This window comes from Dipodomys ordii, unplaced genomic scaffold (assembly GCF_000151885.1).
Source record: "Dipodomys ordii isolate 6190 unplaced genomic scaffold, Dord_2.0 Scaffold8, whole genome shotgun sequence".
NCBI classification, from domain to species: Eukaryota; Metazoa; Chordata; class Mammalia; order Rodentia; family Heteromyidae; genus Dipodomys; species Dipodomys ordii.
Window position 1 is genome coordinate 646,235 of NW_012267224.1, and position 26,025 is coordinate 672,259.

The following is a 26,025-nucleotide window of genomic DNA, read 5'->3' on the forward strand; positions in this document are numbered from 1 at the left end:
GGATACCGATGCCTAACAGCTCTCCCACAGCCAAAAGAGAATCTAAGAGAAGATAATTCTTACGATGCAAGTAAAAAAAAAAAAAAGAAATATATCTGATGATGATAGGGAGACACTCAAAAGGACAATGTAGACAGGTGAGGAGAAGGAGTGAGGAATCATCTTTCTTTTTTCTGCCATGAATAAAATAGAGACCACGAGTTGGGGGCCAGTTAATTATATTAAAAAAAAAGAAAGTATCTCCAGAAAAATCTTTTTTTTCTCAGTGAAATAGTTTAGTTCTTTCATATAACATATTACACAACGTTAACAACCATGAAAAAACAATACAAAATGCCCTCCGTTTAACAAGTAGAAAAATATAACTAGTATTTTTATATTTATATATATATATATGGCAATTGTGAATCTAATACTGTACAGAAGTAATTTATGGAATTTATTTTTACAAATAAATTATAGCTTAAATGCCTTTTCTTTCTGTTTTAAATTCTCTCCCTCCCCCTCTGGATGTACAGGTCTGGGTTTCTGCCTGGGACCATGATCGCCCATCAGTGCCAGTCGAATGTTCTGCCCACCAGCTCGAAGAACTTCTTATTGGGCTCGTGGAAGTACTCGTGCAGTTTGTGGAGGAGTTTGGGGTCCACCTGGGGGTGCGCGCGGCCCTTGGACTCGTGCAAGCAGCGGTCCCGGCCCCCGTCCCGCAGACAGTAGAACCCTTTGGTCTTGTTGAAGTAGAAGTTGGAGGCGTTGATCTGGGGCGCCAGGCGCAGGAACCTCTCCACCTTCTGGATCTCGGGGAAGGGGTCCCGGATGAGGCGGTCCCCGTCCACGATGTGGAAGCGGCCGAGCGGGAAGAAGCGCAGCCAGTTCTGCATGTGCACGTGGTACAGGCTGCGGTTGAGCGCCTTGTAGTCCACGTTGAGGTGGCCGTGGCGCACCAGGAACTCCTCGATGGCCGGGTAGGGCTTGCGCTTCTGCAGGTGGTTGTAGAACACCTGCGTGTAGTCGGACAGCACGCGCTCCGAGGGGTCCCGCAGGATGAGCAGCAGGCGGATGGCGGGGTTCATGCGGTGCACGCGCGCGGGCACTTTGGGGGAGGTGAAGTAGGCCGGGGTCTTCTCCACCGTGAGCTGGTGTGGCAGGGACAAGGGCATCTGGCTGAGGTACCAGCCCAGGCCCTGGCTGTAGTGCTCCTCCCAGTCGAAGAAGTGCACCTCATTCTCCGCGGCCGCCACGTCGGGGTGCAGGCTGAGCATCTCCAGCAGCGCGCGCGTACCGCCCTTGCGCACCCCGATGATGATGGTGTGAGGCAGCTGCCGGGCCGAGCCGTTGGTGGGGGCGACCCCCCCGCCGCCATCGCCGGGCTCGAACCCGGGAGAGGCCGGGCGCGAAGGCACCAGCCGGGGCTGGGCCACCAGCAGCAGCGCGCCCAGGAGCAGCGCCGCCCAGGCCATGCTGGACAGCTGGGGGGGGCCTCAGGGCGCCCCACGCGGCTGGGACCGACCTCCGATCAGTGGCACATGGGTGTGGAAGGCTGCCGGTTACTGGGGAGAAAGAAAAGAACAAGGACACGTGTTAACCCCAAATGAAAGAGAGAAGCCACACCGTGGATGCCTGTAGTCTGGGCGCTGCATTTTACCTTCTTTGGAGTCTTGTTCGTCTGTCTGTAACACTTTGTAAGAGTTTAGAGTGAAAAAAAATATATGTGTGTATATGTGTGTGTGTATATATACACACACACACACACACATATATATATATATATATATATCTTTGGGAATATATATATATATATATATATATTTATAATGTGGAGGTGGAGGTAGAGCTATGGCGTTTATGGTAATTCCTGTTCCAAATGTGATGTTAGACATCTTGAGCACCCAGAGAAGAAGGACCAAAGCACTGGCCAAGGCTGTGTGCCAATAACTTTGTTTATTTAAATTTACATGCCCTGATTTTTATTCATAGTACACTCCCTCTATTTTTCCCTATTTGTTTGCAAATCTCCGTATGGCTATCTCACACGTGGTACAAAAACAAGGCCAGAGACCCCTTCTTGGCCACCATTCCACAGCCCCTGCCCTACAGAAAAGGGTGGAAATCTCGGTCACTGGGCTCCACCAAACACCAGGGAAATAGCTGCCTACGTCTCAGTAGCCTTCAGTGATCTAGAACAAGGCTTGTTTCTTCACCCCCCCCCACCGCCGCCCTTTTAAGGGCTCTTCGTCTCCCAGGGCAAGCAAACCTGAGCAAGAGAACCATCACCCAGTACCCAAGCCTGGCATCGGTCTCACTGGGGCAGCAAGGAGAAAGGAGAGAAAGGAGAAGAGAGCAAGGAGAAACTTGATGTGGGCTTGACACATGGTGAATGGAGAGCCATGGCAACGCTGGCCTCACGAGGCCAGGCCCCAGCGCCGGTGCCACCACCATGGGGAGAAAGTGTCCTGGCCAGCAGCTGGCCTTGGGGTTCTACTCATCAAACCACACCCCAGCCCTTTATTTTGCTTCAGTAACATTTCAGACAAAGTCCTCATACTGCAACCCTCCTACGGATGCCTCCTGCAGAGCTGAGATTACAGATACAAGCCACCACCCAGCACTTTGAGTGTTGACATGGGGGGGTCTCACCAACCTTCCCTCCCCCCCCCGGCTGACCTTGAGTGAGATCCTCCTGCTCTCCACTTTCTGAGTAACTGGGGTGACAGGCGTGAGCCACCAGGCCTACCCTCTGGTGAGTGTTACTTGACTGTTTGCAGAAAGATGTGGTGGTAGGTTGGTAGGCACATCCTTTATTGGCCTGTGACAATGGAGAAGTCTTCACAGGAGAAATGCTTACAGTGAACAAGAGGGGTAAAAAGCTCCCAATTGGCTCTATGGATCACTGCTATCGCTCTTAGTCTTAGTGTAGGCATCTTCTCTGTAGATGACCGACGTGTTGAAGGAGCCCCAAATGTAGTCCATTTCTAAAATCAGTGCCCGGATTCAAAGCTAAATTTCCTTCTCTCATTCTTCAAACTGCCTCCTTCTACCCAATTCCTCTTCTTCACCTTTCTGAGAGCATTCGGCCAGTAAAACCCCAGAAGGACACACACAGGCTAATGACTACTTAGCCTTGGTGTCCCAGAGCGGATATGTTGTGGGATAGGCTGTGGAGGAGCACATGCACGAGCACCTGTGTTTGGCAGTCTCCAGACCAGAGGAGACTTTGAATGTTCACTTCAGTAACTCTGCTTCAACACTGAAGGGATGGGTTAGAGACAGGCCTAGTATGGGCCCTGCCATGTTTATAAAACCAGTGAAATGTTTTCTATTGAGAAGATCCATCCCCTTCTTTAGAATGTGTTTCAATTGTACTTCACCATGTTAAAAACAAGTAAAATTTGATGACTGGATCAGGCATGGTAACTCATGCCTCTAATCCCAGCTTGTCCAGAATATATATATATATATATATATATATATATATATATATATGAACAACCAACACAACCCAGGACTTCAGATCAAATTTCTTGATCTGTTTCCCCTGCCTTGAAAAAACAAAACAAATGTAATTTATGTAGCAAGCAATGGACCAGATTTGCTATCAGAGAATGAGAGTGCACCAGGGCAGACACTTGAGAGATTAGATAACAAATATTTTTTAAGGAGAAGAAGTGTTAAGGAGGGTTGGCCACACAAGATGTGGTTTGAGGCCGGTTGTGCTGATGGGGTGTGCAGGGAGAGTAATGGGTCATTTGCTTCAGTCAAAGGAATGTTTCAGAATGCTTCAGTCAAATTTTATTTCCTTTTCAAATGATCATGTGGAGAGAAAAAAATAGGCCTGGTGGTGGTGGTGGTGGTGGTGGTGGTGTGTGTGTGTGTGTGTGTGTGTGTGCACGTTTGTCTTTGTGTATCACATGTGCATATGATTTCATGGTCCAGGGGAAAGGTAAAGTACTAACACCTAAAACTAAGCATCAGTTCTGCATGAAGACCCACAAAACAATAACCCAGCTAGATCTGCTGTTTAAATAGTCTGGCTAGTTGATGCTGTTTTCTGGGTAGTACAGGATACCTCTGAGACAGCTTCTAAAGGGGGAACTACCAGCAGACAGCCAAAATACAGTTTGGCTTTTACAAAAAAAAAAGAGAGAAGAAAATGAAAAAAGGCAGTTAGTAGTTAAAAGCCCCTTGTTTCTACTTTAATACTTTCTAAAAATGAATGCACTTATGTCTAGACCTTTTGCATTCCAAATATATTTCAGTTTTACAGGGGAAAATGAGCTGAAATCATATCTATCTGTGTGTATACATATATATGTATGTTTATGCCAGAGTAAATATACATATATTTCTAGCTACACATGTTATATATGTGCATATAAGTATATTTGCATATATGCTACACATGTATATAGACTGCGTATATGTATTTTCATACACATATGCATATCTAAGTAAATAGGCCATGTTACTATACACTAATATGTAATGGAATATGTATGCACACAAAATAGCGAGTGGGAGAAAACTTCTTTTGGTGGCTCAATCATTTGGACCCTCCAGAGGCATAGCCAGAAAAGATGCCCACGTTCAGACGGAGCTGGAAGCTCCATCAGCGCCACACTGACCTTGACAATGGAATCTCAGCATCAGAATGACGCTTGGAATTCCGGCCCAAGAGAGTCATGTTGTCTTTTCATGTTATCAGTGAAGATGCTTGAGATGACTTCCCACAGCCACAGTTCCAAATCTGGACTTGGAAATTTTGGATCCTGAATTCTAGTCCTGTAGCCTTGGTTGCTATGACTGCTTTCTATAAAACAATGATTGTGCTGAAGGGGTCCCCAAAGCAGAGAGACACAACAGAATAGAGCCAGCAAGGACAATTGCTTGGCCACCAACTGCAGAATCAGCTGATGCAGGGGGTACACCCAGCATGATGCCACACCCAATCATCTGTTCTGCTTAGCAGATGGGGTGAAGGCATCATGCTTCCCGCTTTGACCTTGGTCAGTGTGTCTTTGCTTCTCAGCCTGTAAAATGGGCGCATTTCCACCAGCCCCAATGACTATACTGAAACGGAAATAAGATGATATGCCAGGGTTGTCCAACAGAAATATACTGTAGGCTGGATCTGTCCTTTTAAATTTTCTAGGAGCCATTTAAAACGTATTTATTGTGATCGACATATATCCAAAATATCACTGTTGCAATGTGCAATCACTATGCACAATCTGATGCATCCTTTGTATCAAGCCTAAAAAAATCCACTGTGTGGATCTTTATAGTACCTGTCCAGGCTATGGTGGAAAACACACGTGGAGCACTAAGCCACAGAGGAGGCCTTCCTGAGCGGGAAGAGGATCAGGAGGGTGAGTCTGAACTTGCCAAAGGCACAGACGCAACCATTATTCTCCCTGAAGATAAATTCACTCTTCTCCCACAAGGAGTGAACCAGGTCATCCTGAACACATGGAATGGTCTGGAAGTTTGGAGCTGTCAAGGGCAGGGAACTAGAATGCTCCACAGCATCTGGAGCTGAGGACATCCCTTCAACCTCCTCTCTCGTCTGTGTCATGGGCCCTGTGTAGGCTCTGGGCTAAGGATGACTTTTTGATTCATGGGATATCCTTCCTGCCAACTCCACCAGAGTGGTCTCTACTACAGGAGGAATGCAGTGGTTTTGTCTAGAGAGCTGGGGGACAGGGCAAGGATTCCAACACTGAGCAGGCAAAGCCCAGGTCTTTGTTTCCCACTTCACTTCTTGGCAAGATCTACAGTTAGTGTACAAATAGTTACTGGGCCAACCAGTTTGATTCTTAACCAAGAACTGGGTGTGCATGAGTCTTACTAACTGGGCCTCTTGGTCTGGTTCTTCAGCCCTGTTAAATATTCATGCTCGGTGCTGATTCTTGGATAAGCAATAGCATTTCTATGAAGACTCAGCTTTGCTTGGATGAGCAAAACACGCACCTTCCTTCCTCACAGGTCAATTAATAGTTCCCAGGGGCGGACACAGCCATTTCTGTGTGCTGTTTTCTAGGCGCTGCCGTGACAAACCAAACCCTGGGGCTCAGGAAGTCAAAGGACACGAACTCCTCACACCAGTGACTCCAGGCTTCCACAGGCCCCAATGTGAACATAAAACCACAGGTGAACCATGCAGGGGACTCCAGAAACATCCACAAGGGGACTTGCTTTAGAATTTAATCCAAATTCATTCCTATCGGGGGCCGTGGGGGTGTCCCCTAAAGTGGCCCCTCCAGCTTCACGTTGCGCCTTCATCCGGGCTTAAGCCTCACTCACCTATCTGCCCTTCGGAACCCACCCAAACCCACCCATCTTTGGCCTTGGAATTTATGACTCCCCATTTCTAGGTTGCTAGGGTGCGCCAGGTTTTCTGAGGCTGCTGTTTGATGATCAGGTCAGGTGTTTTTTTTTTCCCCAAACATCTCCCCTAGTACACAGACACCCTCTCATTCGCCTCAACCCATTTGATGGTCCTCAAATACTTTCGGAGATCCCTTGGTTGTCTACTGTTTGCTCCTCCCTACAATGCACCTTATTGAGCCTCTTGGTTGCTGTCAGGTCTTCTCTGGCTGTTGGGCTCAGAGCCTGGTACGATTTCCGGTACATTATAGGGACTGCTGTTTATTTGTTACATCAACTTGTTAAGGACAATCAACGGTTAGGCCAATGTCTAAAGGTTACTGAGAAAGGATTTCCATTTAGCAAACAGAGGAATTTTAAAAGTCTGTATCATATGAGTAGTAGCTTTGCCAGCGATCTCTAGAGAGTCAAGCATCAGCCAGATGTTGCAAGGGGCTTCTGTATGTCTAATGGTGACAGGACATAAACATCTGTGAATCTAGAAAACATTTTTAATGTCAAAGGGGGGGAAGCTGTAACATAACCCTTCAAAATATTTTTAAATTTTTCTTCTGAAGTCTTCTTGTCACGTAATTCATTATGACCCTGACTGTAACAGAGGCTCTTAGTCCTAACACTGGAACACATTTATGGATCCAAATGAAGTAAGAATAATATTTCATGAATAGAAACTTGCATCAGCAACAGAGGTGTGCTAGCAGCACCTGGTCTGCAGAACAACTGGCCATTAACAGGAAGAAGAATATAGCTAGTGTGGTCAGAACCTCCTCTAGGGTAATAGGGGTGATCTAATCATGGCCCACAAGTACTTGACAAGATTTAGGAAAAGAGATACAGAGGAAGGGGCTGCCTGCTGCACACGTACCATCATGTGCCAGGCAGTAAGTACTGGCACATAGATCATCTCTTTTAACACTTACCACATGATGGAGAGGGAGGTGTTCTCCCTTTTATTTATATTTCTAAGCAATGAAATCATGGCTAAGAAGAGTTGGAAAGCAAAGAAGGGTTTGCAATCAGACAGATGCAAGGTGGGATTCCTGTACCTAATTGTCTTCAGGTACCTTTCTTGAGGGTTCAATGTTCAGCTCAGGCTTAAACCTACTTCACAGGGGAGCCATCTGGACTGAATGCTATTCATACCAAGTACACAGCACAGGGCCATGCACATGACAAACATCAGTGCCCTGCCTCCCCCTCTCCCCACACTAGATACAGACATTTACTAGAAACTTACAATTTAGGGTAAATGATCTGCTCAAGATCTCTGAATCAGGAAATGTCATAGCTCAAATTCCAAGGCCACCTGCAAAGCTCTGGGCATTCATCTCTCCCTTTGCATGTCTGTGTTCCCGGTGGGCAGAGGGAAGTGAATTCCAAACATCGGGCCAAGCTTGTACAAAAGCAACATAAGAGAGCAGAAAGTAGCAGATCTCATATGTTACTGTGCAAGAACTGCTCAGTTCAAGCGTTCCATGGTATCAAATAATCGAATTTTCTAGAATTTACTGAAACCTAAATAAGATAGTTGGACAACATAACTGTCTTCTTCTTCTTCTTTTTTAATGCAACTGAACCTCTGGGCAATCAAAAGCATGAGGTTATTTCTTCTTTTTTAGGAGTCAAGCAGGTCTGCACTTTCATCTCTACAAAATGACTTAATAACCTGTTGCTGGGGTGTTAAATTTCCATCTTTGGCAGCTCAGAAAGTAAGAAATAGGAAACAAATTGAGCTTTGACTGTCACTCTGTGGAAGGGCGCTGATATTTCCAGACCAGCATAAATATTTATTTTCTCTACTTTGGCTCCCTATACACGACACTTCTCAAGAAAGGTTGACATGAGCTTTTGTCTGGACTTATAGTAGCAATAGCTGTCAGGTAGGATGGGATTAAAAAGAGTTTATAGAGTCCCAAGAACCAGAGGTCAGTTCACATAATGTTAATAAGTTTCCCTGGACCATATCAGCTGTCTGATGAAAAAGAAATTGGCCCTATTTTCCTCATGAGGAAAGCTTAAGACTCTTGGAATGCAACTCGTCCAGGCATTCTCGGCAGCCTTAAGTCCTCTGAAAGGCTGAGAGTTTCCAAATTTACAAAAATAAATATTAAAAGTACCTCAGTAACAAATATCACTCTCTAGAACTGAAGGAAAGAGATACCTTGACAAGCTAGGGATGGAAGCAATGGGTCATGATAGGAGCAGGGACATGGAGCTGTAAATCTCAGCGCCATCTTGGAGTCTGTGAATGTTCTCTGATAGAATCAAAACAATAAATGCATAAATAAGAAATGCAACCTCGCCCCACAGGGTAGTTTGAAGCCTACCCATGCAACGCTTGTCCTCATAAAGAACAAGATTAGAGGCAGATAAGCAAGCAAGGAGGAGTTCTGTGCTTTGCAACCTTGAGAGGCAGATTTTAGTCCAGGGCGTTTGAGGGACAGCCTGGAGTACTGCATTCCTAAGGCACTGGTTCTCAGGACCAGGCTGAGTTGTGGAATGCGCATGTCTACCCAGATTCTGCCCACCTGGCCTGTGGGAGGAGTGTTCTGCGTGCTCCCTTTGTTTTCTTTCTTGTGTGGAGGTAGTTGGCTTTCAGGTCCAGGATTAAAATCAATCATGGGAGATAGCAAAGAGAAGGAATCAGGATGGGAATGAGGCCGTTTCACAAGATCAAACCGGTAACAAGACTGGAACGGACCGAGGGGAGATCCTGGAATGAACAGAGAATTTAGAGCCAGAAACTTGACTCAAATCCCAGCTCTCTCATTTAGAATGCACAAGACAACCTCTGAATTTCGGAGGCTGAGATGGGAGGCACTGGCCCTCTGTATTTGCAGTGAAGGTTAAATAAGATGGCACACATGGAGTGGCCAGGATATTGCCTTATTGCCGGGCCGGTGCCAAGCCTGCAAATGCCAGCCACTATTTTTGCCTCTGAAAAGAAAAAAAAATGCTGCACGGTATAAATGGGTCCCAGGGATGATAATTAGTCAAACACATTTGTTCACGATCCAAACTGCTGCAGTGACTCAACCAGCCAGGGGCTCAAGGAAAAAAAAAAGACAAAAAGAAACAAAAGGACAGTGACACACAGAAGCAATCCAGCTCTCTATTTGGGGACAGCACAAAGCAAGGCCTTGCAAAGTGCCCTGTGAACGGGTACCAAGCAGCCAGGTGTGGGTAGCAGCAGCCCAGAGAAGGAGGAGAAGCAAGGCTCCTTCTCTGTGCACTTCATCTGCGTGGCTGGGCGCAGGAGGCAGCCGTGACCTAAATAAATCCTTCATTAGATGCAGAAAACACTGGCACAGGCGGCGCACGGCGGAGCACTGTGACAGGAGGGTGGACAGGGCCCCTCTTATTTCTCAGAGCAGCTGAGGAGAAACAGGGCTCTGCGAGCAGACGGGAGGCAGGCGCTGGGCTGTGGCAGCCCACTCTGCTGTGCCTGGCTTTGGTCCTGCCCCGGCTTATGACTCAACACCTGACAGGTGCCCTCTCAGCCACAGAAGCTCCCCCTACATGAGGGAGAGACCTCATCCATCAGCCCACAGGTGAAGAGCACCCACGAATCCCATGTGTTTCCCCGGAAATAGAAGTGGAGAGACACGGGGCATGGGAAGCAAAGAGAACCACGGGCTTTCTTGTTCCATTCTGCCATTTCACAGAAAGGGAAGTTGAGGTAGGTAAGGAATGAGAATCCCAAAGTCAGGCACACAGGTTTTGAAAAATCTAGGAAACTCCTGTGTCCTGATTTCCTTGCCAGAGGACCCCAAAACACGAGAATGTGTTGTGTTGGAGCATGGAGGATTAGGAGATTGCAGCTGGAAACAGGGATATGCAAACCAAAGTATGGGCAAAGAGAAAGGGAGGATGGGCTTCATTTCTCCAGCCACTCTGTTAGGGACAGAATGTGTCTTTGTCACGTTCATGTTTTGGACTGCAAATCCCCAACGCAATGGTACGGGAAGCTGGGGTTTTTGGGAAGTGAGTAGGGTTAGGTGAGGACGTGCGGTTGGGACCCCTTAACCCAACGAGTTTGGTGTCTTTAGAAGAAAAGGAAAGGACCAGAGAGTGCCTTCTCTGTCCACCTTGTGAACACACAGGGAGGAGGCAGCCAGGGACTGAATACGCTGACACCTTGAAGCTGGGCTTCCAGCCTCAGGAACTGTGAGAGATGCCTCCCATGGGTGGACCTGTCCTGTGGACCGGCTTAGAGCAGTCCAGCTGACTGGGATGTGGTCTGCAGAGCAACAGCAGCTGAGGAAGGGCTTTTCCTGAGCTCTCCTGCTGTGTAAGCACAGGACTGCCGGTGACGTCACTCGGGAAGCTGGCTGGCTGTAGGCTCCAGGCAGGCAACGCTGCACTTATTCTGGCTTAAACAGGCAGCTGCTGCCAACCATGGCAGCTGTTGTTGGTTGGAAACCAGGGGACCAAAGCGACTGATCTCTGGGTTTTGCAGGATTCAATTTGCCTATCTATGTGGTCAGTCCTGATGTATATTATTTCATTAAATGGATACAACTTGGCCAATAAGGAGAAGAAAGAGGCGGGGGGGGGGGAGGAGGGGAGGATTGTAGAACAAACTCAAAAAGGCTGAAACCTAAGGGCTATATTGTGCCCACAGCTCATAACTAACATTTTACCAAGTGTCTACAAGGTTTCTCAAATGGCACTGTATTTCTGGGGATGTGGAAACAATCCAGTTACTGTACTCAAATGGGTGTCTATCTGTGAATATATGGGATCTTGGAGGACATACCTGGAAGGAGCTGCTGGAGAGGAGAGAGGAGCTCTTCCACAGATACAGGTGGATAGAATGTGTGGTGGAGCACATGGTAGTTCTTCTTCCCATAATGCCCTGGGTTTGCACTCAACCAACAAAATCTATGGTAGCTGCTCCCTGACGAGGCCACAGTGGAAAGTCAGTACTCTAGTTTCACTTTCAGGAAACTTGCTGCTTTACACTTGACTTCTCCTCTGTGTCTTACTCACAAGGTGGTGGCATGGAGTGAGCCATGGTAGCCACAGACCCAGGAGGGAGCTGGAGCAGGAAGTGCGTGGATGGAGGCCAGAGGGGAGGCTCTGTGCGGGCATAACCTTGGAAGAGATGAGTCTGATCTGCAGAAAGTCCCCCAGGGGCTCGGGCTCTAGTTATTTCGCGGCAGGAAGCTGGGCTGTGCTCTGTACAGAAGGCCCAAGCTGGACTTTGCTATGGGGCCCGCAGGTGATGGTGGGCGGAGGGTAGGTGGTGCGCGGCTGTGAGAACTGCACACCCCTTCAGTGCCTGCTGAAGGATTCAGGGATTAAAAACAGGGTCCTAACGCCTCTTTACCAGCAGGCAGGAGGAAAGTGAATGGAAGAAACATCTTGAAAATTTCTGTTTGACTGTGGCCCAGAGCTCCTTCCATCCATATGGTTTAACATGATCATTTAAAAACAAATATTTAAGTGACCGTTCAGTAACATGCCCCTGTTCCTTCACTTCACATATGGTTATATCCTGCTACATGCTTCTGGCTGCTGAAAATGTCATAGGTGAAAATGAATTGTAGATCCATAACCTATTGAACATCGTAGCTGAGTGACACAGCACACAGCACTGGAAGTGTCAACTGCTTCCTTGGTGCAGGGAAGTCCCCCCCTGTGATGCACTCACTGTTGTCTGTCAGCATCTTGAGAACAGGGGAGCAAGTATGACCGGCCCAGGCACAGCTCCATATTCTAAGCTCAAAAGACGGGATCTACTGAAGGCTTAGCATTTTCTCACCACAGTTAAGTTGAAAAACTTTAAGGCAAACCATCCTAAATCAGGACTGTTTGTTTGTATTGCCAGGAAGAGAGAAACCAAGCCTGCAAGGAGCTCGGGGGAAAAACTAGAGTAGAAATCAGCACCATCCCAGGTTCTTTTTTTTTTCTTTCTTGGAATAAATCTGCTGCCATTAATATGATAGTTGTGAATCAGCAAGAATACACACTTCTTACCTCTGCCTCCTCCCCCACGTATTTGCACCTGCCTTGAGAAACACTTAAAAATGCAGTGCAAGTTCAATATTCCTTTGTGCTGATGTTTGGGGGAATCAGCAAAATTGATTAGTATCTTATTTATCTTGAATTCAAGCTTTAAAATTTCTGTATCAATTTACCTTATCAAGATAATGCCATTTTATTATCTTGTCATCTTGAAATATTTAAATGCCCTGTGATGTATTCAGATTTACAGCACTACACATGAATTACCCTGGACACAACATTTGTAATCTCTTACTATCTCTCACCCCAATTGGAATATCTTCAGATCAGATACAATGATCTATATCAAGGCAAAGCATCATAGACTGTGTTATTCATTTGTTCTGAATGCTAATGAAAATGATTGATTTATGTTTTTTATTAAAACATTGCTATTATTTAAATAAAGAAGTTGAAACAAGCAGGCAAGACTCAAGATGTAATCTAGAGTCATTGGATGAATTCTGGAGCCCACTCCATAGGAATGCTAGTTATTTTGTGTGTTTTGTTGTTATTATTATTGTCATGGGCTTGAACTCAGGTCCTGGGCTTAAGGTTAGCACTTTATCTCTTTGAGCCATAGTTCTACTTCTGGTTTCTAAGTAGTTAATTGGAGATAAGAGTCTCACAGGGATGTTTTTATCCAAACTGGCTTTGAACCATAATCCTCTGACCTCAACCACCTGAGTAGCTAGAATTAGAGGCATGAGTCCTAAGTTTGAGTCCTAGCTCTAGATCTACCCTGTACTCCTGATTCAAGAGCAAATCATGTGACTTGTAGGTCTCATTTTTCCTTCTAAAGTATGGGATTTGATCACAATATCAACTTTATAAGGCTATCATAAGAACAAAGGTGATATTACTATAAGGCACACATCAGAGTAGGCCTGGTATGTAGAAAGCTCACAGGATGTCAGTTATCTATCATCTTTTGGTTTTGCTTTTTACTGTTAAGGCTGACAAGTGCTTTATTCAGGTAGATAAAAATCACTATTGTCCATAATCTCAGGCACACAAAATGTAGCTCCACGGTCTTCTTTGCTTAGGAATGGGCAGGGTGGAGGACTGGGAATCAAGAGCTGGACACCAATCCTGAATTCTGCCCCAATGTTTTAGTAGGCAGGACACAGAGATACTCTAGGAGTTCTTCAGTATCTTCAGAATGCAATTTGTAGAGACTAAAGAAGTAGACTTGTCTTTGTTGGCATCTATCCAAAATTCCAAAGAAAATGATGACTGTTAAAAGTTAACCACAGTCTCGCCACATCAGCCCAACATTTTATAGGTTCAAAATAGTCACTTATGTTAAATTTCTGAGCTGCGAGTTTCTTGAAAATGAAAGGTATAGATAAAAAAGAACTGCTGCTTCAGATCGAGTCTCTCATATTCTGCTTGCTACTCTCATTCTGCTCATAGTCATAACTAGCACTTATTCTATGAGTATTAATTGAATCAGGGGCCTGATTCACAGGCAGATAAGTTAGACGAGGGAACAATGTATAATCTATGCTTAATCATTACAGGAACAAAATAAGATGAAGAACAGAGTATTGCACGATTATGGACAGGCAATGGTTTGAATGTTCTCCATGAAGCATGTTTGGGAACTCCGTTCCCTATACAACAGACACGGGAGAGTCAAGGCCTCATGAGAGGCGTTTAACTCATGACATTCCCCCACAGCTGAATGAATTCATGTCTTTATGAGACTTGGGGACTGCTCACTCTCCCTTTCTTTGGCCCTTCCCCCTTTTCCTGTGGGATTATGCAGCATGACCACCCACCAGATGACCATATCATGTTTGAGATACAGATAGAAGGAGTCACATTTCTTATGCAAATATTCTAGTCCCACCTATTCAGTTACAATAGCAGAAAATAGGCAAGAATGGAAGGAAACATGTGGATCCCTCTAAAATACATGCTGAATTCTAAATGCCTACAAGTGGTGGTCCTCTGGGGTCTGGCCTTGGGGAGGGGATGGATGAGGTGATGAATGGGGCTTCAGGAAGGTGATAATCACCCTCAGAGAAAGGGGCTGGGATGTATTCACTCTCTTCCTATCACGTGAGGATGCTGAGAGAATTTGGAAGTCTGCCATCACTGTGGTGTCCCCGACCTTGGTCCTCCTGGCCCACACTACCCTAGGAAATAAATTCTCCTGCCTACAAACAATCCTGTCTGCATTATTTCTTTGTTGTGGCAGTCTGAATTGAATTGAACAAGCCTCATATCTGAAGTTACTCAGTGACAGTAAAAGAAACCGTTAGAAGCAAGCCTTCAGCATGAAGCAGGCACAAAGGGTCAGTACTTGTGGTAGAGAAAAATAATATTCCCTTTGTCCAGCTCCAAAGTGGAAGTTCTAGGCTGGACAGAGGTGATGTACTGCCAGACTTTCGCTTGCTCTCATGAATATGTAAGTTCAGGAGTTAGGGCTGCGCTTTTATTTCGTGGTAATGTACTTGCTTGGTATGCGTAAGGTCTTCAGTTCAATTCCAGGAAAACACACACACCCACACATACTGGGGAATGGGACTGAGCACTTCCTCAGGGTCCGACTTCTTGCCACATACAACACACTCTCTCTAAGTAAATGGAAACATAACCACAGCAAAAGATCAGGATTTGAGAAAAACCACCTTATCAGCTCCAGGAATCAATGGTTCAGTGGAGACCTACACAGACACAGCATGTCTCAAGTTCCAGGGAATTGAAAACAAAGTCAACATCCATCCTGTCCCTTCCTTCAAGCAATTCAGGCCTGTATAAGGGTAAAATGTGTGGAGAGAGAGGGGAGGCGAAAATCATACACATAAAAAGTCCTTATTTCACAGCACAATCAGGGCAGTGGGAGGGGCCAGGCTGCCAGTTGGTAAGACACAAAATTTTCAAGGAAAAGTTGAGGTGAAGATATGAGATATGAGTTATCTCTTAAAGTGATACTATCTTCCTCGACTCACATTGGACTAGGAAAGGCAAGGTGCTGGGAATGAGGGAAGGACAGGAAGCAGCGTGCCTACCCTGGAATGTTCTAGATTGTTCTAGAATGTTCTAGATTGTTCTGCATCCACCAGATGTGAGACCTGAGGAGCGCTAACTTGTGAAGCACCAGTTCCAGGCCCAGCATGGAGGATACTGCTGTGTAGACTCCCTGGATGAGGACCTCAGATTTCTTGCTCTTCTCTCACTTTTCCAAGACCATTGAGACATTAATAAAGTCAACATACATGTCAAAGCCTACAATCTTTTCAATCTATACCATGACTCCTGAAGAAAGAGTTTTCAGAGGTATCTCATCTCCATCCCTTTGGCCAATCAAATTGTGTTGGTGCTGTGCCAATCACATTTATGTCTCCAACAAACTAGTATGAAGCCTTAGGCCTGGTTTCTTATTCCAAATTGGCCCAAATCAGCGGATTCGTAAGTGTTCACGGTGTAAATGAGTAGGGCTTATGGTTTGGATAAGTGTCCAGGGCTTGTGTGTTAAAGACTGTGCACTACTGGGAAGCAGGGAGCCTTTTGGAGGGGGCAGGACCTAGTAGGAGGTTGTCGGTTAGTGCAGGGTATGCCTTTGGAGGGGAGTGTGGAAGCCTTGTCTTATCTTCTTCCCTTTGCTTTTCAACTGTCATGAAGCAATCAGCTTCCTCTGCCTTGAGATTTTATCACGATGGACAATCTCCCTCCACAGGCACAAAGATGACAGGACACTTGACCATGAAGTGAAATCTCCAGGACAGTGAGCCCAAATAAACCTTTCTTCTCTTTAAGTTGCTTCATCTCTGGCATTTTGTTGCCATCCAAGAAAGCCAACTCCCACAGTCGATTTGGCCAAAGAAGGCTCTGATGACTGGTGCTGACATTTCTAGACTGGCTTTGCTTAGTCTCCCCTCAAACGTTTAGATCTGCAGAGAGAAACTTTTAATACTCTACATCAATCACTAGCTTGAGCTCTGAAGAAGACTTCTTCCAATTACCCTACATCTTCTTTCCCCTCACTGAAACACGAGCAAACGCAGTGGTGTGCAGAAGTGCCTGCCACTGACTGGTACGGTGGCCAGGCCTTCTCAGTGCGTGGTCTTCGGGCCTTATCCTCCTCGAGGAGCCCCCACCCCCACCCCCCACCCCTGTGAAAGGGGAGAGGTGGCTAGAGAAACAGTCACCTCCACAAGGAGTTGAAAGAGACTGTGGACAGACACAAACTGGACAACTCAGTGGAGACCAAGAAGGAAATGTGCGTCATTTGCTCCATGAAGAAGATGCCCAGGGCACGTTCAGAGGTCTGCAGAGGACAAGAACAAAGTTCAACACTCTGACATGAAATCCAGGCTGTTGTACACACAAGGCAGAAATAAATAAATAGCATGGTAAGAGCTTAGGGTTAAATCCCTGGGCTTAAATCCTGCCTTAGTTCAGTGCCCTTGGAAATACTGTTCTTCTCGCTCTGGACTTTAGCCTGCCCATCAAGAAAGAGAAGCCTTTCTAGGGTGGTTGTAAGAATTAAACAAAGTCTCACAGGCCTACCTGACCCAGTAACAGGGTCTCAGTGACATCCATGCAGAAATTTGTACTGTGATGATAGACATGAGCTTAAAGGAGAGAAAGAAATGAGTAATAGTTCAGGTTTTATAACAACTAGTCTGGGCTGCTAAAATAATTGCTATGAATACAGAAAGGAAAGGCAACTTTCCAAAATGTGCCACATTTGAAAAAGATGGTCTTCAGCAAAGGCGCAAAACAGTGACCATACTGATAGCTCTGCAGAGAGACAGATGACAAAGGAAAAGATGAATAAAAAGCATAAAGTAGCTCTTAATTTTGTGTTTTTACTTCAAGGACAGCTATTAGGAGGTGATCAGCCTTTATCAGAGAACCTTAAAGAACTATTCAGGTAAAGAGGGGCAGCCAGGGCCGACAATCTTGAACACAGGTTTCCTTAAAACAGCATGGCCCGGTCCTTTGCCTGAGTATGTGACCAGGCTCTGTGTGCAAGGCTGGCTGAGGACAATGGCCCTGAGCAGGTATTTCCAAGGCTGGCCAAGGGCTGATGCACAGATTGGCCCTGCTGAGCATGCCCAGGAAAGAACAGAGTCCAAGTGACCCTTGCTCTTACCAAGAGGACATTTTCTCATATTATCTCCCTTATAAGGTGACAAAGGATAGCTGCCCTCTTGAATTCTGGGAAATTTTAAGCTTAAAGCATCAGCCTTTCCCTCCAAGCCTGACGATTCTATTCACACTAATAGGACTTTGGCTTCCCAAGGACCACCACCAGGCCCTGGCTTCCATCTTGCCACACTTCATCTATCCACAACTGTGCTCCTATACCCTGAAACAGGCACAGGGGTCAGGAGTCTCTTCTCAAGCTCTTGGAGAACATTTCTCCTGGAAGATGTAACCAAGGCAACAGAAATGACAGCCACATCACCTGTGTGATGTGATGTTCTAGCCGCATGGGGTGGGGGCAGAGTCAGGACAGGCTCGGATTAAGCTAGTCTGAGCTGAGTCCTGCATCTCCGTACTTCCTCCTTGTCGCTTGTCCAGTCTGGGTCTCTCTGGAGGGACAATGAGGGGTCAATGTAGGTATGTAGTACAGAATGTAGTGTGAGGTCTGAGGCTGGGATGGTTAGAATGGGAGAGACACCACTGAGCTTAGAGCTTATTGCTACCTTCACTCAGAGTACAAAACAGTGAGTGAAGAATTTGCTTAAGCACACCCACTGTGTGCTTAAATGTCGGAAAGTCACCACTAAGCACATTGCTGCATTTAATACTACTAAAAGACTTGATAAGATGAAAGGTATTAAGTTTCATGATGTTTTCATTCAGCAGTAATTGCTAAAGTGTCAACAGTCAACCAGGTATTGATTTTGATTGAATTCAAATTCAAGTGATATAGGCCAATTCTCCAAATTCCTATAAGACAATCACCTGGAATGAATTAAATATGAAATATAGGCCTATATATAAGAGATGATTAAAACTGTGGAAGAATACTTGAGGTTCACAGAGCTTCTGAACTTGCTCAAGGTGACACCAGCTCGAAGCATGTGGCCGGGACAAGATCTCTTCTGTGTCTGAGAGTCCTGCACTTATGCCTCAATGCTACGAGAGGATGAAATAGGGATCTTATTAGCTCCAGATTTTCCAAAGATTTCTCAGGCCATCCACAGAGATGAATGTAGAGAAATACTGCCGATTGCAAACAACTGCAAGAGTTACAGAGCAGGAGAAGAGAAAACAAGGGCGAGCAGGGAGAAAAAAGATTGGTATGTTAGCTGCAGACACCAAAAAAAGAGAGAATTAGGAAGCGCAACAGGATCTATCTCAACAGCAATGTACACATACATGACTCATAGCTGCTCCAAGACAAGAGGGATTGACTCAGAGTTAACATATCTTATTCACTCTCCGCTTTCATTTTCAAACTGTTCCTGACTCAGTTCCCTAGTCTCTTTATAGTTTACTTTTGAACATGTGACCTGATTTTTTGGGGGGTGGGGTGGGGAAGTAATGGGAAAGTTTTCTAGAGGTTAAAAGGCACGGGATCCCTAACTTAGTCTCTTGCTACAGTACAGCAGAGTGAGGAGTCCATCTGTCTGGGGACGTAGTGGTGTTTATTACCAGTGGTGTGTTTATGGGGGAAGATGTTAAGGCTCGGCCAGAAGAATCACGTGGACAAAAGATGGTTCACAGTTAGAACCAAGATGATACTCTTTCTCTGCTTTTCCATTGAAATAAGACTTCCCAGCCAGAGAAACCAAAACTTACTATAAACTGCCACGGTAGAGGTGTGGACTATGTACGAGGCTCTCAAATGGGTGCTTTGCATGCATTACAAAATAGCATTCTCAGGCCAGTAGTCCCTGAGCGACTATTCCTGCCTTCCACAGATAATGCTATTAAGTGTCATCGTTTCTCCGGTGTCCCATACATTAAATAATGCACTTTTTTTGGTAACTGCTGAACTCAAGGCCGACACTCTCCCCGGTGTTGTCTGCTCAAGGCCAGTACTCTACGGCTTAAGCCACACCTCCGCTTCCAGCTCTTTGGTGGTACTTCATTGGAGATAAGAGTCCCACAGATTGATCTTCCTAGGCTGATAGTATGAAATGGTGATCCTCAGACCTCAGCCTCCTGAGTAGCTAAGATCACAGGTGTGAGCCACCAGTGCCTGGCTGTACGTCTTTTCTGACTGTGAACATCCTCCTAAAGCCTGTGTCACTGTGAACTCTCAACTCCTTGGGGGAATATACCTTTGTCCCCACAGAATGGCTAATAAAAATGAGGCCCTGGCCCAGAAGCAAACAGTTCAAAGACAGCATGAAGATGGAGATAGGAGAGACAGGAGCGAGGAAACCAACTCACAGGGAGGAATAAGACAGCGGAGTTGTCACCGTGAAACTCCCTAAAGTGAGAGTCAAAGTTTAACAAGTAGAAAATTAAAATCAAAGGCCAGCCCTTCATCTAATCAGAGGACGGCTCGGGGCACGGCGGTCGGTCCCTCCACAAGATGGCAGTCTGTCCCCTTGTCTCGTGATTTTAGCTGAGATTTTGTGCTGTCACAGCTCAGGGAGGAAGATACAAGCAGGCTTCCTTGGCCTGTGTCTCATTCCCTCTCCTTCCCAGTTTGACGATGACAGCTTTTAGGTCTTTTCTTCAGGTCACACACAGGAAGCTGTGGGACGGGCGAGGGAGTGGCGTTCATCTAAATGACCGCATGGGACTTGGCTAGGGGCTGCTGCGGCTGCTGGGTGAGAAAAGGTCACTGGGCGCCAGGCCTGCACAGTCATTTTGTCTACTTTCATCTTTTTTTTTCTCCCTCTTACCCCTCATCCTCTCCTCCTTCCATTTCCCTCCCTGTACTTTGTGACCCTTGAATCACTTCATTCTGCATTTCTGTGCAGCTGTATCTCAAAGGTCACTTGAAATATAAATGCAGAATAAAGAAACACAGCCGGGCGCTGGTGGCTCACGCCTGTAATCCTAGTTACTCTAGAGGCTGAGACCTGAGGATTGTGGTTCAAAGCCAGCCCAGGCAAGGAAAGTCCATGAGACCCTTTTTTCCAATGAACCATCAGAAAACCGGAAGTGGCGCTGTAGCTCAAATGGTAGAGCACTCGCCTTGAGCTGAAGAGCTGAGGGACAGCGCCCAGGAGCAGAGAAAAACAAAGAATGTAAAAATCACTCTCCAAGGAGCTGAGGAGCCGATTCCTCTGGCTCGATGAGCCTTTGTGCCAAGGAGATGTCTTCCTGCCTTTACCCTGGTCCCTATTCCATGAACACACAGGTTAAACGACCAGTTGTAAGTATTACACGCCACAGACACTGGTGCGTGCGGCCTGAGTACCACCTTACTATGGAAGAATCCATATGACTTGGCTTTGGAACCCACACACTGGACAGAATTGGTGTTTGTTTAATTCTCTACACGCTACTGCCTGCAGATGAAATCCAGGACTTTGACAGGCATCTTCAGAATATGCAGCCATCTGAGGGAGATCTCCGACTTGGGTTATAACCCAAGGTCATGAAGACAGTCTAGTGCTTGGACATAGAACAGTTCTAGGTGTGGGCTTTGAGCTCACAAACCCCTCCTTCCACATCCTCGGTGGTGTCCTTGTGCGGGGCTTCCTCTTTCTGATTCCGGATCTACAGTGATGAGCTCCAAGTGATAGTTATGCATTGACTATAGCATCCCTGAGCTCCAGCACCTCTCTGATGGCCTTGCAGGTGGACATACTTTCTTCCCAGGATGTAGAGAATCATCTGCCTCATGATTTCATAGCCTGGGAGAAAGACTGGCTCACTTATGAAATACAGAGCAAGATCTGCTTTCTTCTTTTTTAGCAAATAAATAAGCTCTCCTCGCTCTGACTGTTTTGTTTAGCTCACCAGGGAAAATAACACATCTCTTTCTTCTTGGACCATTCCCTCAGGCTAAATCATTTCACCTTGGAGATTACAGTGTAATCCTTTTTCTTAACTTCCTGGGGTTCTAGGATTTTCAGAAAAGCCATCTCTCAGAATGGTTGTGAGAAAAATAGGGGTAGTTGATAAAAAAATACAGGATAAACAATTACAATTAAATGGCAGATGATCACCACCTATATTTTGTTTGTGGGGAGGGAGGTGTCTAGGGTTTGGCTTGGGGGGGAGGTAGAGGAGCTGGGTTGGAACACAAAACCTTATGCACGCTCAGCACATTCTCTACCTACCCATGCTAGGCTAAACTTACCCTAGCCCTAAATGAATCATTTCTTGCTATGTATTTTCTAGAGTATGCCTAAACTATTACCTGCTGCATGTTTCAAATGGAACTTGAATTGGATGTCCTATCTTTTTAGTGGCTAAGTCCAGCAACTTTCTACAAGGAAAAGGGAACACTGGACATTGGGAAAGGCATTTTTGATTGGTAAAGCTTTTTGATTTTCAGTAAAAAGCTGAGAAATTACAACCTGTGAGGGAGGTTGTATCTCAACCAATAAGAAGGACCCAGGCCAGAAATGCAAATAAGTATGATCTGAAATACAATGTGTTTTTTTTTCTTGGATAAGAATAATTCCAAAATTGAATCCCCGGAATCAGTAACAGATACCTTGTCTTTCACGTCTCTCTAGGCAGGGAGAGCACTGTTCTGAGGAGCAATGGCAGTTTCCCCTAGGAGCCTCCCATCCTCCTGCTGCTGACGCTCCTGAAGTATTTATTTTTTCTGAGCAGTCAGGCAAGCATGCCTTTTCATTTCAGCTCCATCTGCAATCACCTTTCCCTCACTCTATTTTAACTGCTGATATAGGACTTTGATTTACTCTCCTAAACTAAAGAATGAAGACATTTACATAAAACAACCTACTGCAGGGCGTCGATGTACTGAATCTGCAGGAATTCTCAGGGAAATTCGACAAGAAGTAAAATGCTGAAATGGAAGTTCTGGATGGATAAAAGGAGACGTGAATGTTTTAAATGTAAGTGTATTTCTTCGCTTATAGGCAATGTGGGCCACTCAGTCATTTCTCTCGGGCTGTAATAATCTCCATCTCCGGCTATCTGTTCAATGCAGGGAGAGAATCCTGGCTGTACATCCAGTACCTGCCACCTTCATCCTGGAAATCTAAGAAACAGTGCTCTACCTTCAGACTTCAGTTTCCTTAAATATAAAATCAAAATGCTAAAGAGCTCCCCATCCATTTATGTAGGACTGGGTATGTGAGAAAGAGGACACAGTCTATGTGAAAGTAAAGAATTATCATCCCTCCATTTTTCTCATGCCAGGGTGCTTTGGTATGGCCAAGATCTATCCAGCAGAGGCCTTAGGATTAAAGGTCATCACTCAGCCAAGAGGGTCACACTGGAAGTCTTCAAAATAGCTTCATCAGTTTTCTAGGGTGGAGCGCCATACAAGTCTTGACTACGGCTAACCATTCTTGTTTGAATTTTCTGAATGAACCTCTCTCTTAACATTTCTTCCCCCACGAAGCCCTCCATAATTCTGCCTGTTTCTTTTCTAAACGACATGAAAGCAGATGTGCTGTGCTAGGCACCAAACCAAACATACACGTCTAGCTCTTTGTGTCATGAAGAGCATCTCCCTGGGTGAGGGAGCATCTTGGAGTAAGCAACTGGGTAAATCAAGCAGCGATGTAACTGCAGATAGACATTCACTCTTCACAACAATGTCCAGCGGTTCTACTGTGAAATAGGATGGAGAAAGGGGTTCATTCCTGGGAGAGCCAACTGGTGAACACTATGCTTTCTTCACCTTGTTAACTGCTTGCTAATTTATCTGATCACACCTAATCTATAAATTCGCCAAGAACAAGGAAGAGCTAGTGTTTAATTCCCTCGGGCAGGTGCCCCTGCCAACAAAAGTCAATAGCTGTCCAAAGCTGGGCAGACTTGATGCCCAGTACCTCTGTCTCCAAGGGCACAAGGAAACTTCCTAACACTTAGCACACATTTGTGAAATACTTTTTTTGTTTTTCCACAAAATGGAACTCTGTATTAGCAGCACATATAATTACTAGGTAGAGAAATAACAGCTTCAAGGAAATGTGTACTGGTGATGAAATGCAGACACAAAACAAGTGGAGAAAAGAAAACTATCCCCTCCTCCCACATGCAATAGGTACCAAATTAGCCCGAAAGTTCTCTAAGGGAACCCCACTGCATCCCATTTTGAACACAACTTAGTCATCCGATGGCCTGTGTGCATGTGTTAATGCCTTCCGTGCCGGTCTGGAGTTTCCTTGAGGACCTGCACTTGATTACTTTGATCCATCATTGTGTTCTCACGCTGAAGGGGGCTGCCTGCGGCAAGCTGGCTGTCTAACAAATGTGTTCAACGGTCGCTTTCATAAAAATTGGGGGGAAAGGGTTAGGCAGGCCAGTATCAGGGACAGACTCACAACTGTAGCTCCCAGGCTGGAATCAAGCCTCCACACTCCCACATCAACAAACATGGTTTATGAAAGACAGGGACATTTGTCAGGCTCATGGTTCCTAGCTCCTCAAGGGGCTGAGATCTGAGGATCACAGTTTCAAGACAGCCAGGGCAGAAAAGTCCAGGAGACTCTTATCGCTAATCAACCAACAAGAAAGCAGGAAGTGGAGCTGTGGTGCAGGGGGGTAGAGCACTAGCAAGAGTGTGAGGCCTTGAGTTTGAGCCCCAGTGTGATGCGTACACATGCCTGTGTGCATGTGTGAGATTCAGGAGACTCGGTCACCTGTACGATCACACACACACACACACACACACACACACACGACAGTGGAACCTCTCACTTCAGTCACATCACCTGAGACTGGACTGGGTGCATACCCCCGGCTCACTGCCTAAGCTTCCCACCTCCTATGATGACATTTCGTATCCCCTTCCTCTGATTTATTCTTTCAACCTTAGAACATTATTGTCTAACTAAAAGAGATTTTATTTGTCTTCTGTTTTGTTTTGCCTTGTTGTTCCTCCTGTCTGCTAGGCAATAAGCACAAGGGCAAGGAATTCCATCTGTTTTATTCCCTACTGTGCCACCAGCGAGCAGAACAATACTTGGTACACGGCTAGAACTCAATAAACATGTGTTAAAGGAGTAAATGTGATCTCCGTAACTGCTTGCTGAGACAGGAACATGAGGTCTCCCAGTTGGGCTAAAGCAGACATACAGGTCACCGCTACTGGCCTGGCAGGATCGTACAGGTGACCGAGTCTCCTGAATCTCACACTGCAAACCAACATCCTTTCCATCCTCAGACACTGTGGGCCTGTGGAATAGGACTGGGACCAAAGATATATTCTAGCGGGGCATCCGCATAGTGCCATTTAGCAAGAACTATCTTAGCTGTTAGCACTTTAGAAGTCAGTAGATTCTATATAAAACTGAACTTGAATTCGATGTTGGACACTACGTAAGTAAAAACCTGGCTAGGTCAGGTCCGGCCTTGAGTCACACCTACAACCCTTTTTCTGCTAGTTCTGAACTTCCTTGTTCACTTTCCTTACAGGCTTCTGCTCGGAGCAGTGGCTGAAGTCATTAGAGTTTGCGACCCCTGCTGGAAAGTTACCAGAAAGCATGCAATATGTAGAAAAAATATTAAAGAAAATACGTCCACTGGGATCCATTTCCGTGATGTTCACGCTATGCCTTGGAAGAATAATGTATTCATTTTTCAAGACTTCTCATGGTAGCACATAACTATTGACAAGCTATCGCCCAGTAAATATTATTCTAATGGCCTGGAGTAGCTATGAACGGAATTCCCTGTGGATTGCGGGAGCCGAGAAGGCTTCAGGCTGGAGGCAGTCCTGAAGATGGATTGCAGGGATCCTGTGCACCAGCTGTTAGAGTGCTGCCTACCTCTGACCAAACAGGAATTGTCTTGAAGTCTGTGGGTTACCTCTAGTCCCCAACCCTGAGTGAGATGCTGAAAAGGCAGGGTTGGAACATCAGAAGCAATAAAAGGAACCTGGCTCTGGAGATCATGGCATGATGGTACCAAAGGAATGGTTCCACTGGGAATGTGTCTGGGGACATCCATGCTACTGATGACGCTAGTCACTTCAACCCTGACCCAAGGTGATAAATAAACACTTACCTATCTCTATGTCCTTTGGCTAATCCCTCCAGATGCTGGGCCCCAGGTGAGATCATTTAATTCAGCCTGAGTTTAGGGATGGAAGATCTGGATAAGGAGAAAGAACCCATCTCCCATGGAGCTCTTCTGTCCCTAACAAGAGTGTAATTCCCTCTCAATGTGATGCTTGGTTGCGGGGTACCTCCTACCTACCTACAGAGAAGGATGTGAAGTGGCCTTAGAAGGAAAGGCATGACAAATACTAACAGGGGACAGACAGATTTGAAATCCAATCTGGAACCCTTTGTACCTTTAGAAAAAAGTAATAAAGCTTTCCAATTTGCAGATTCCCAGTCTTTGAAATACAAATGATGCCATCTGCTTTCAGTTCCATCATTCATTCATTTTCCCAGACTCATTTGTCAGACAACTATTCAATGCTCGGTACTGAGCTGCATTCTGAGACAAAGTCTGAAAAACTCCCAAGGTGAAAAAGAGAGTCAGTGCTCTAGGCTAGGACAGTTTTACAGGAGAGTAACCCAGGCTGCCTCACCAAAAAACTGGTCATGG

At 45.7% G+C, this 26,025-nt stretch overlaps 1 protein-coding gene across 2 annotated transcripts; it reads right to left on the reverse strand.

Moving 5' to 3' along the window:
* Positions 1-248: 248 nt before the first annotated feature.
* On the reverse strand, positions 249-25,541 carry Hs3st1 (heparan sulfate (glucosamine) 3-O-sulfotransferase 1). 2 transcript variants are annotated; one of them, XM_013008968.1, is made up of 2 exons: positions 25,477-25,541; positions 249-1,547 (listed from the first exon to the last, which is right to left on the reverse strand). In XM_013008968.1, exon 2 carries the CDS (start codon positions 1,455-1,457, stop codon positions 552-554), a length of 906 nt encoding a protein of 301 aa, XP_012864422.1. In that variant the 5' UTR covers positions 1,458-1,547; positions 25,477-25,541; the 3' UTR covers positions 249-551. The 2 variants fall into 2 exon arrangements, with proteins under 2 accessions (XP_012864422.1, XP_012864421.1); XM_013008967.1 differs by lacking the exon at positions 25,477-25,541 and adding an exon at positions 7,619-7,758.
* Between the last annotated feature and the right edge of the window lie 484 nt (positions 25,542-26,025).

Excerpts from the sequence above, each read along its gene's own strand:
- Hs3st1 (XM_013008968.1), bottom strand. The coding sequence starts at position 1,457 with ATGGCCTGGGCGGCGCTGCTCCTGGGCGCGCTGCTGCTGGTGGCCCAG.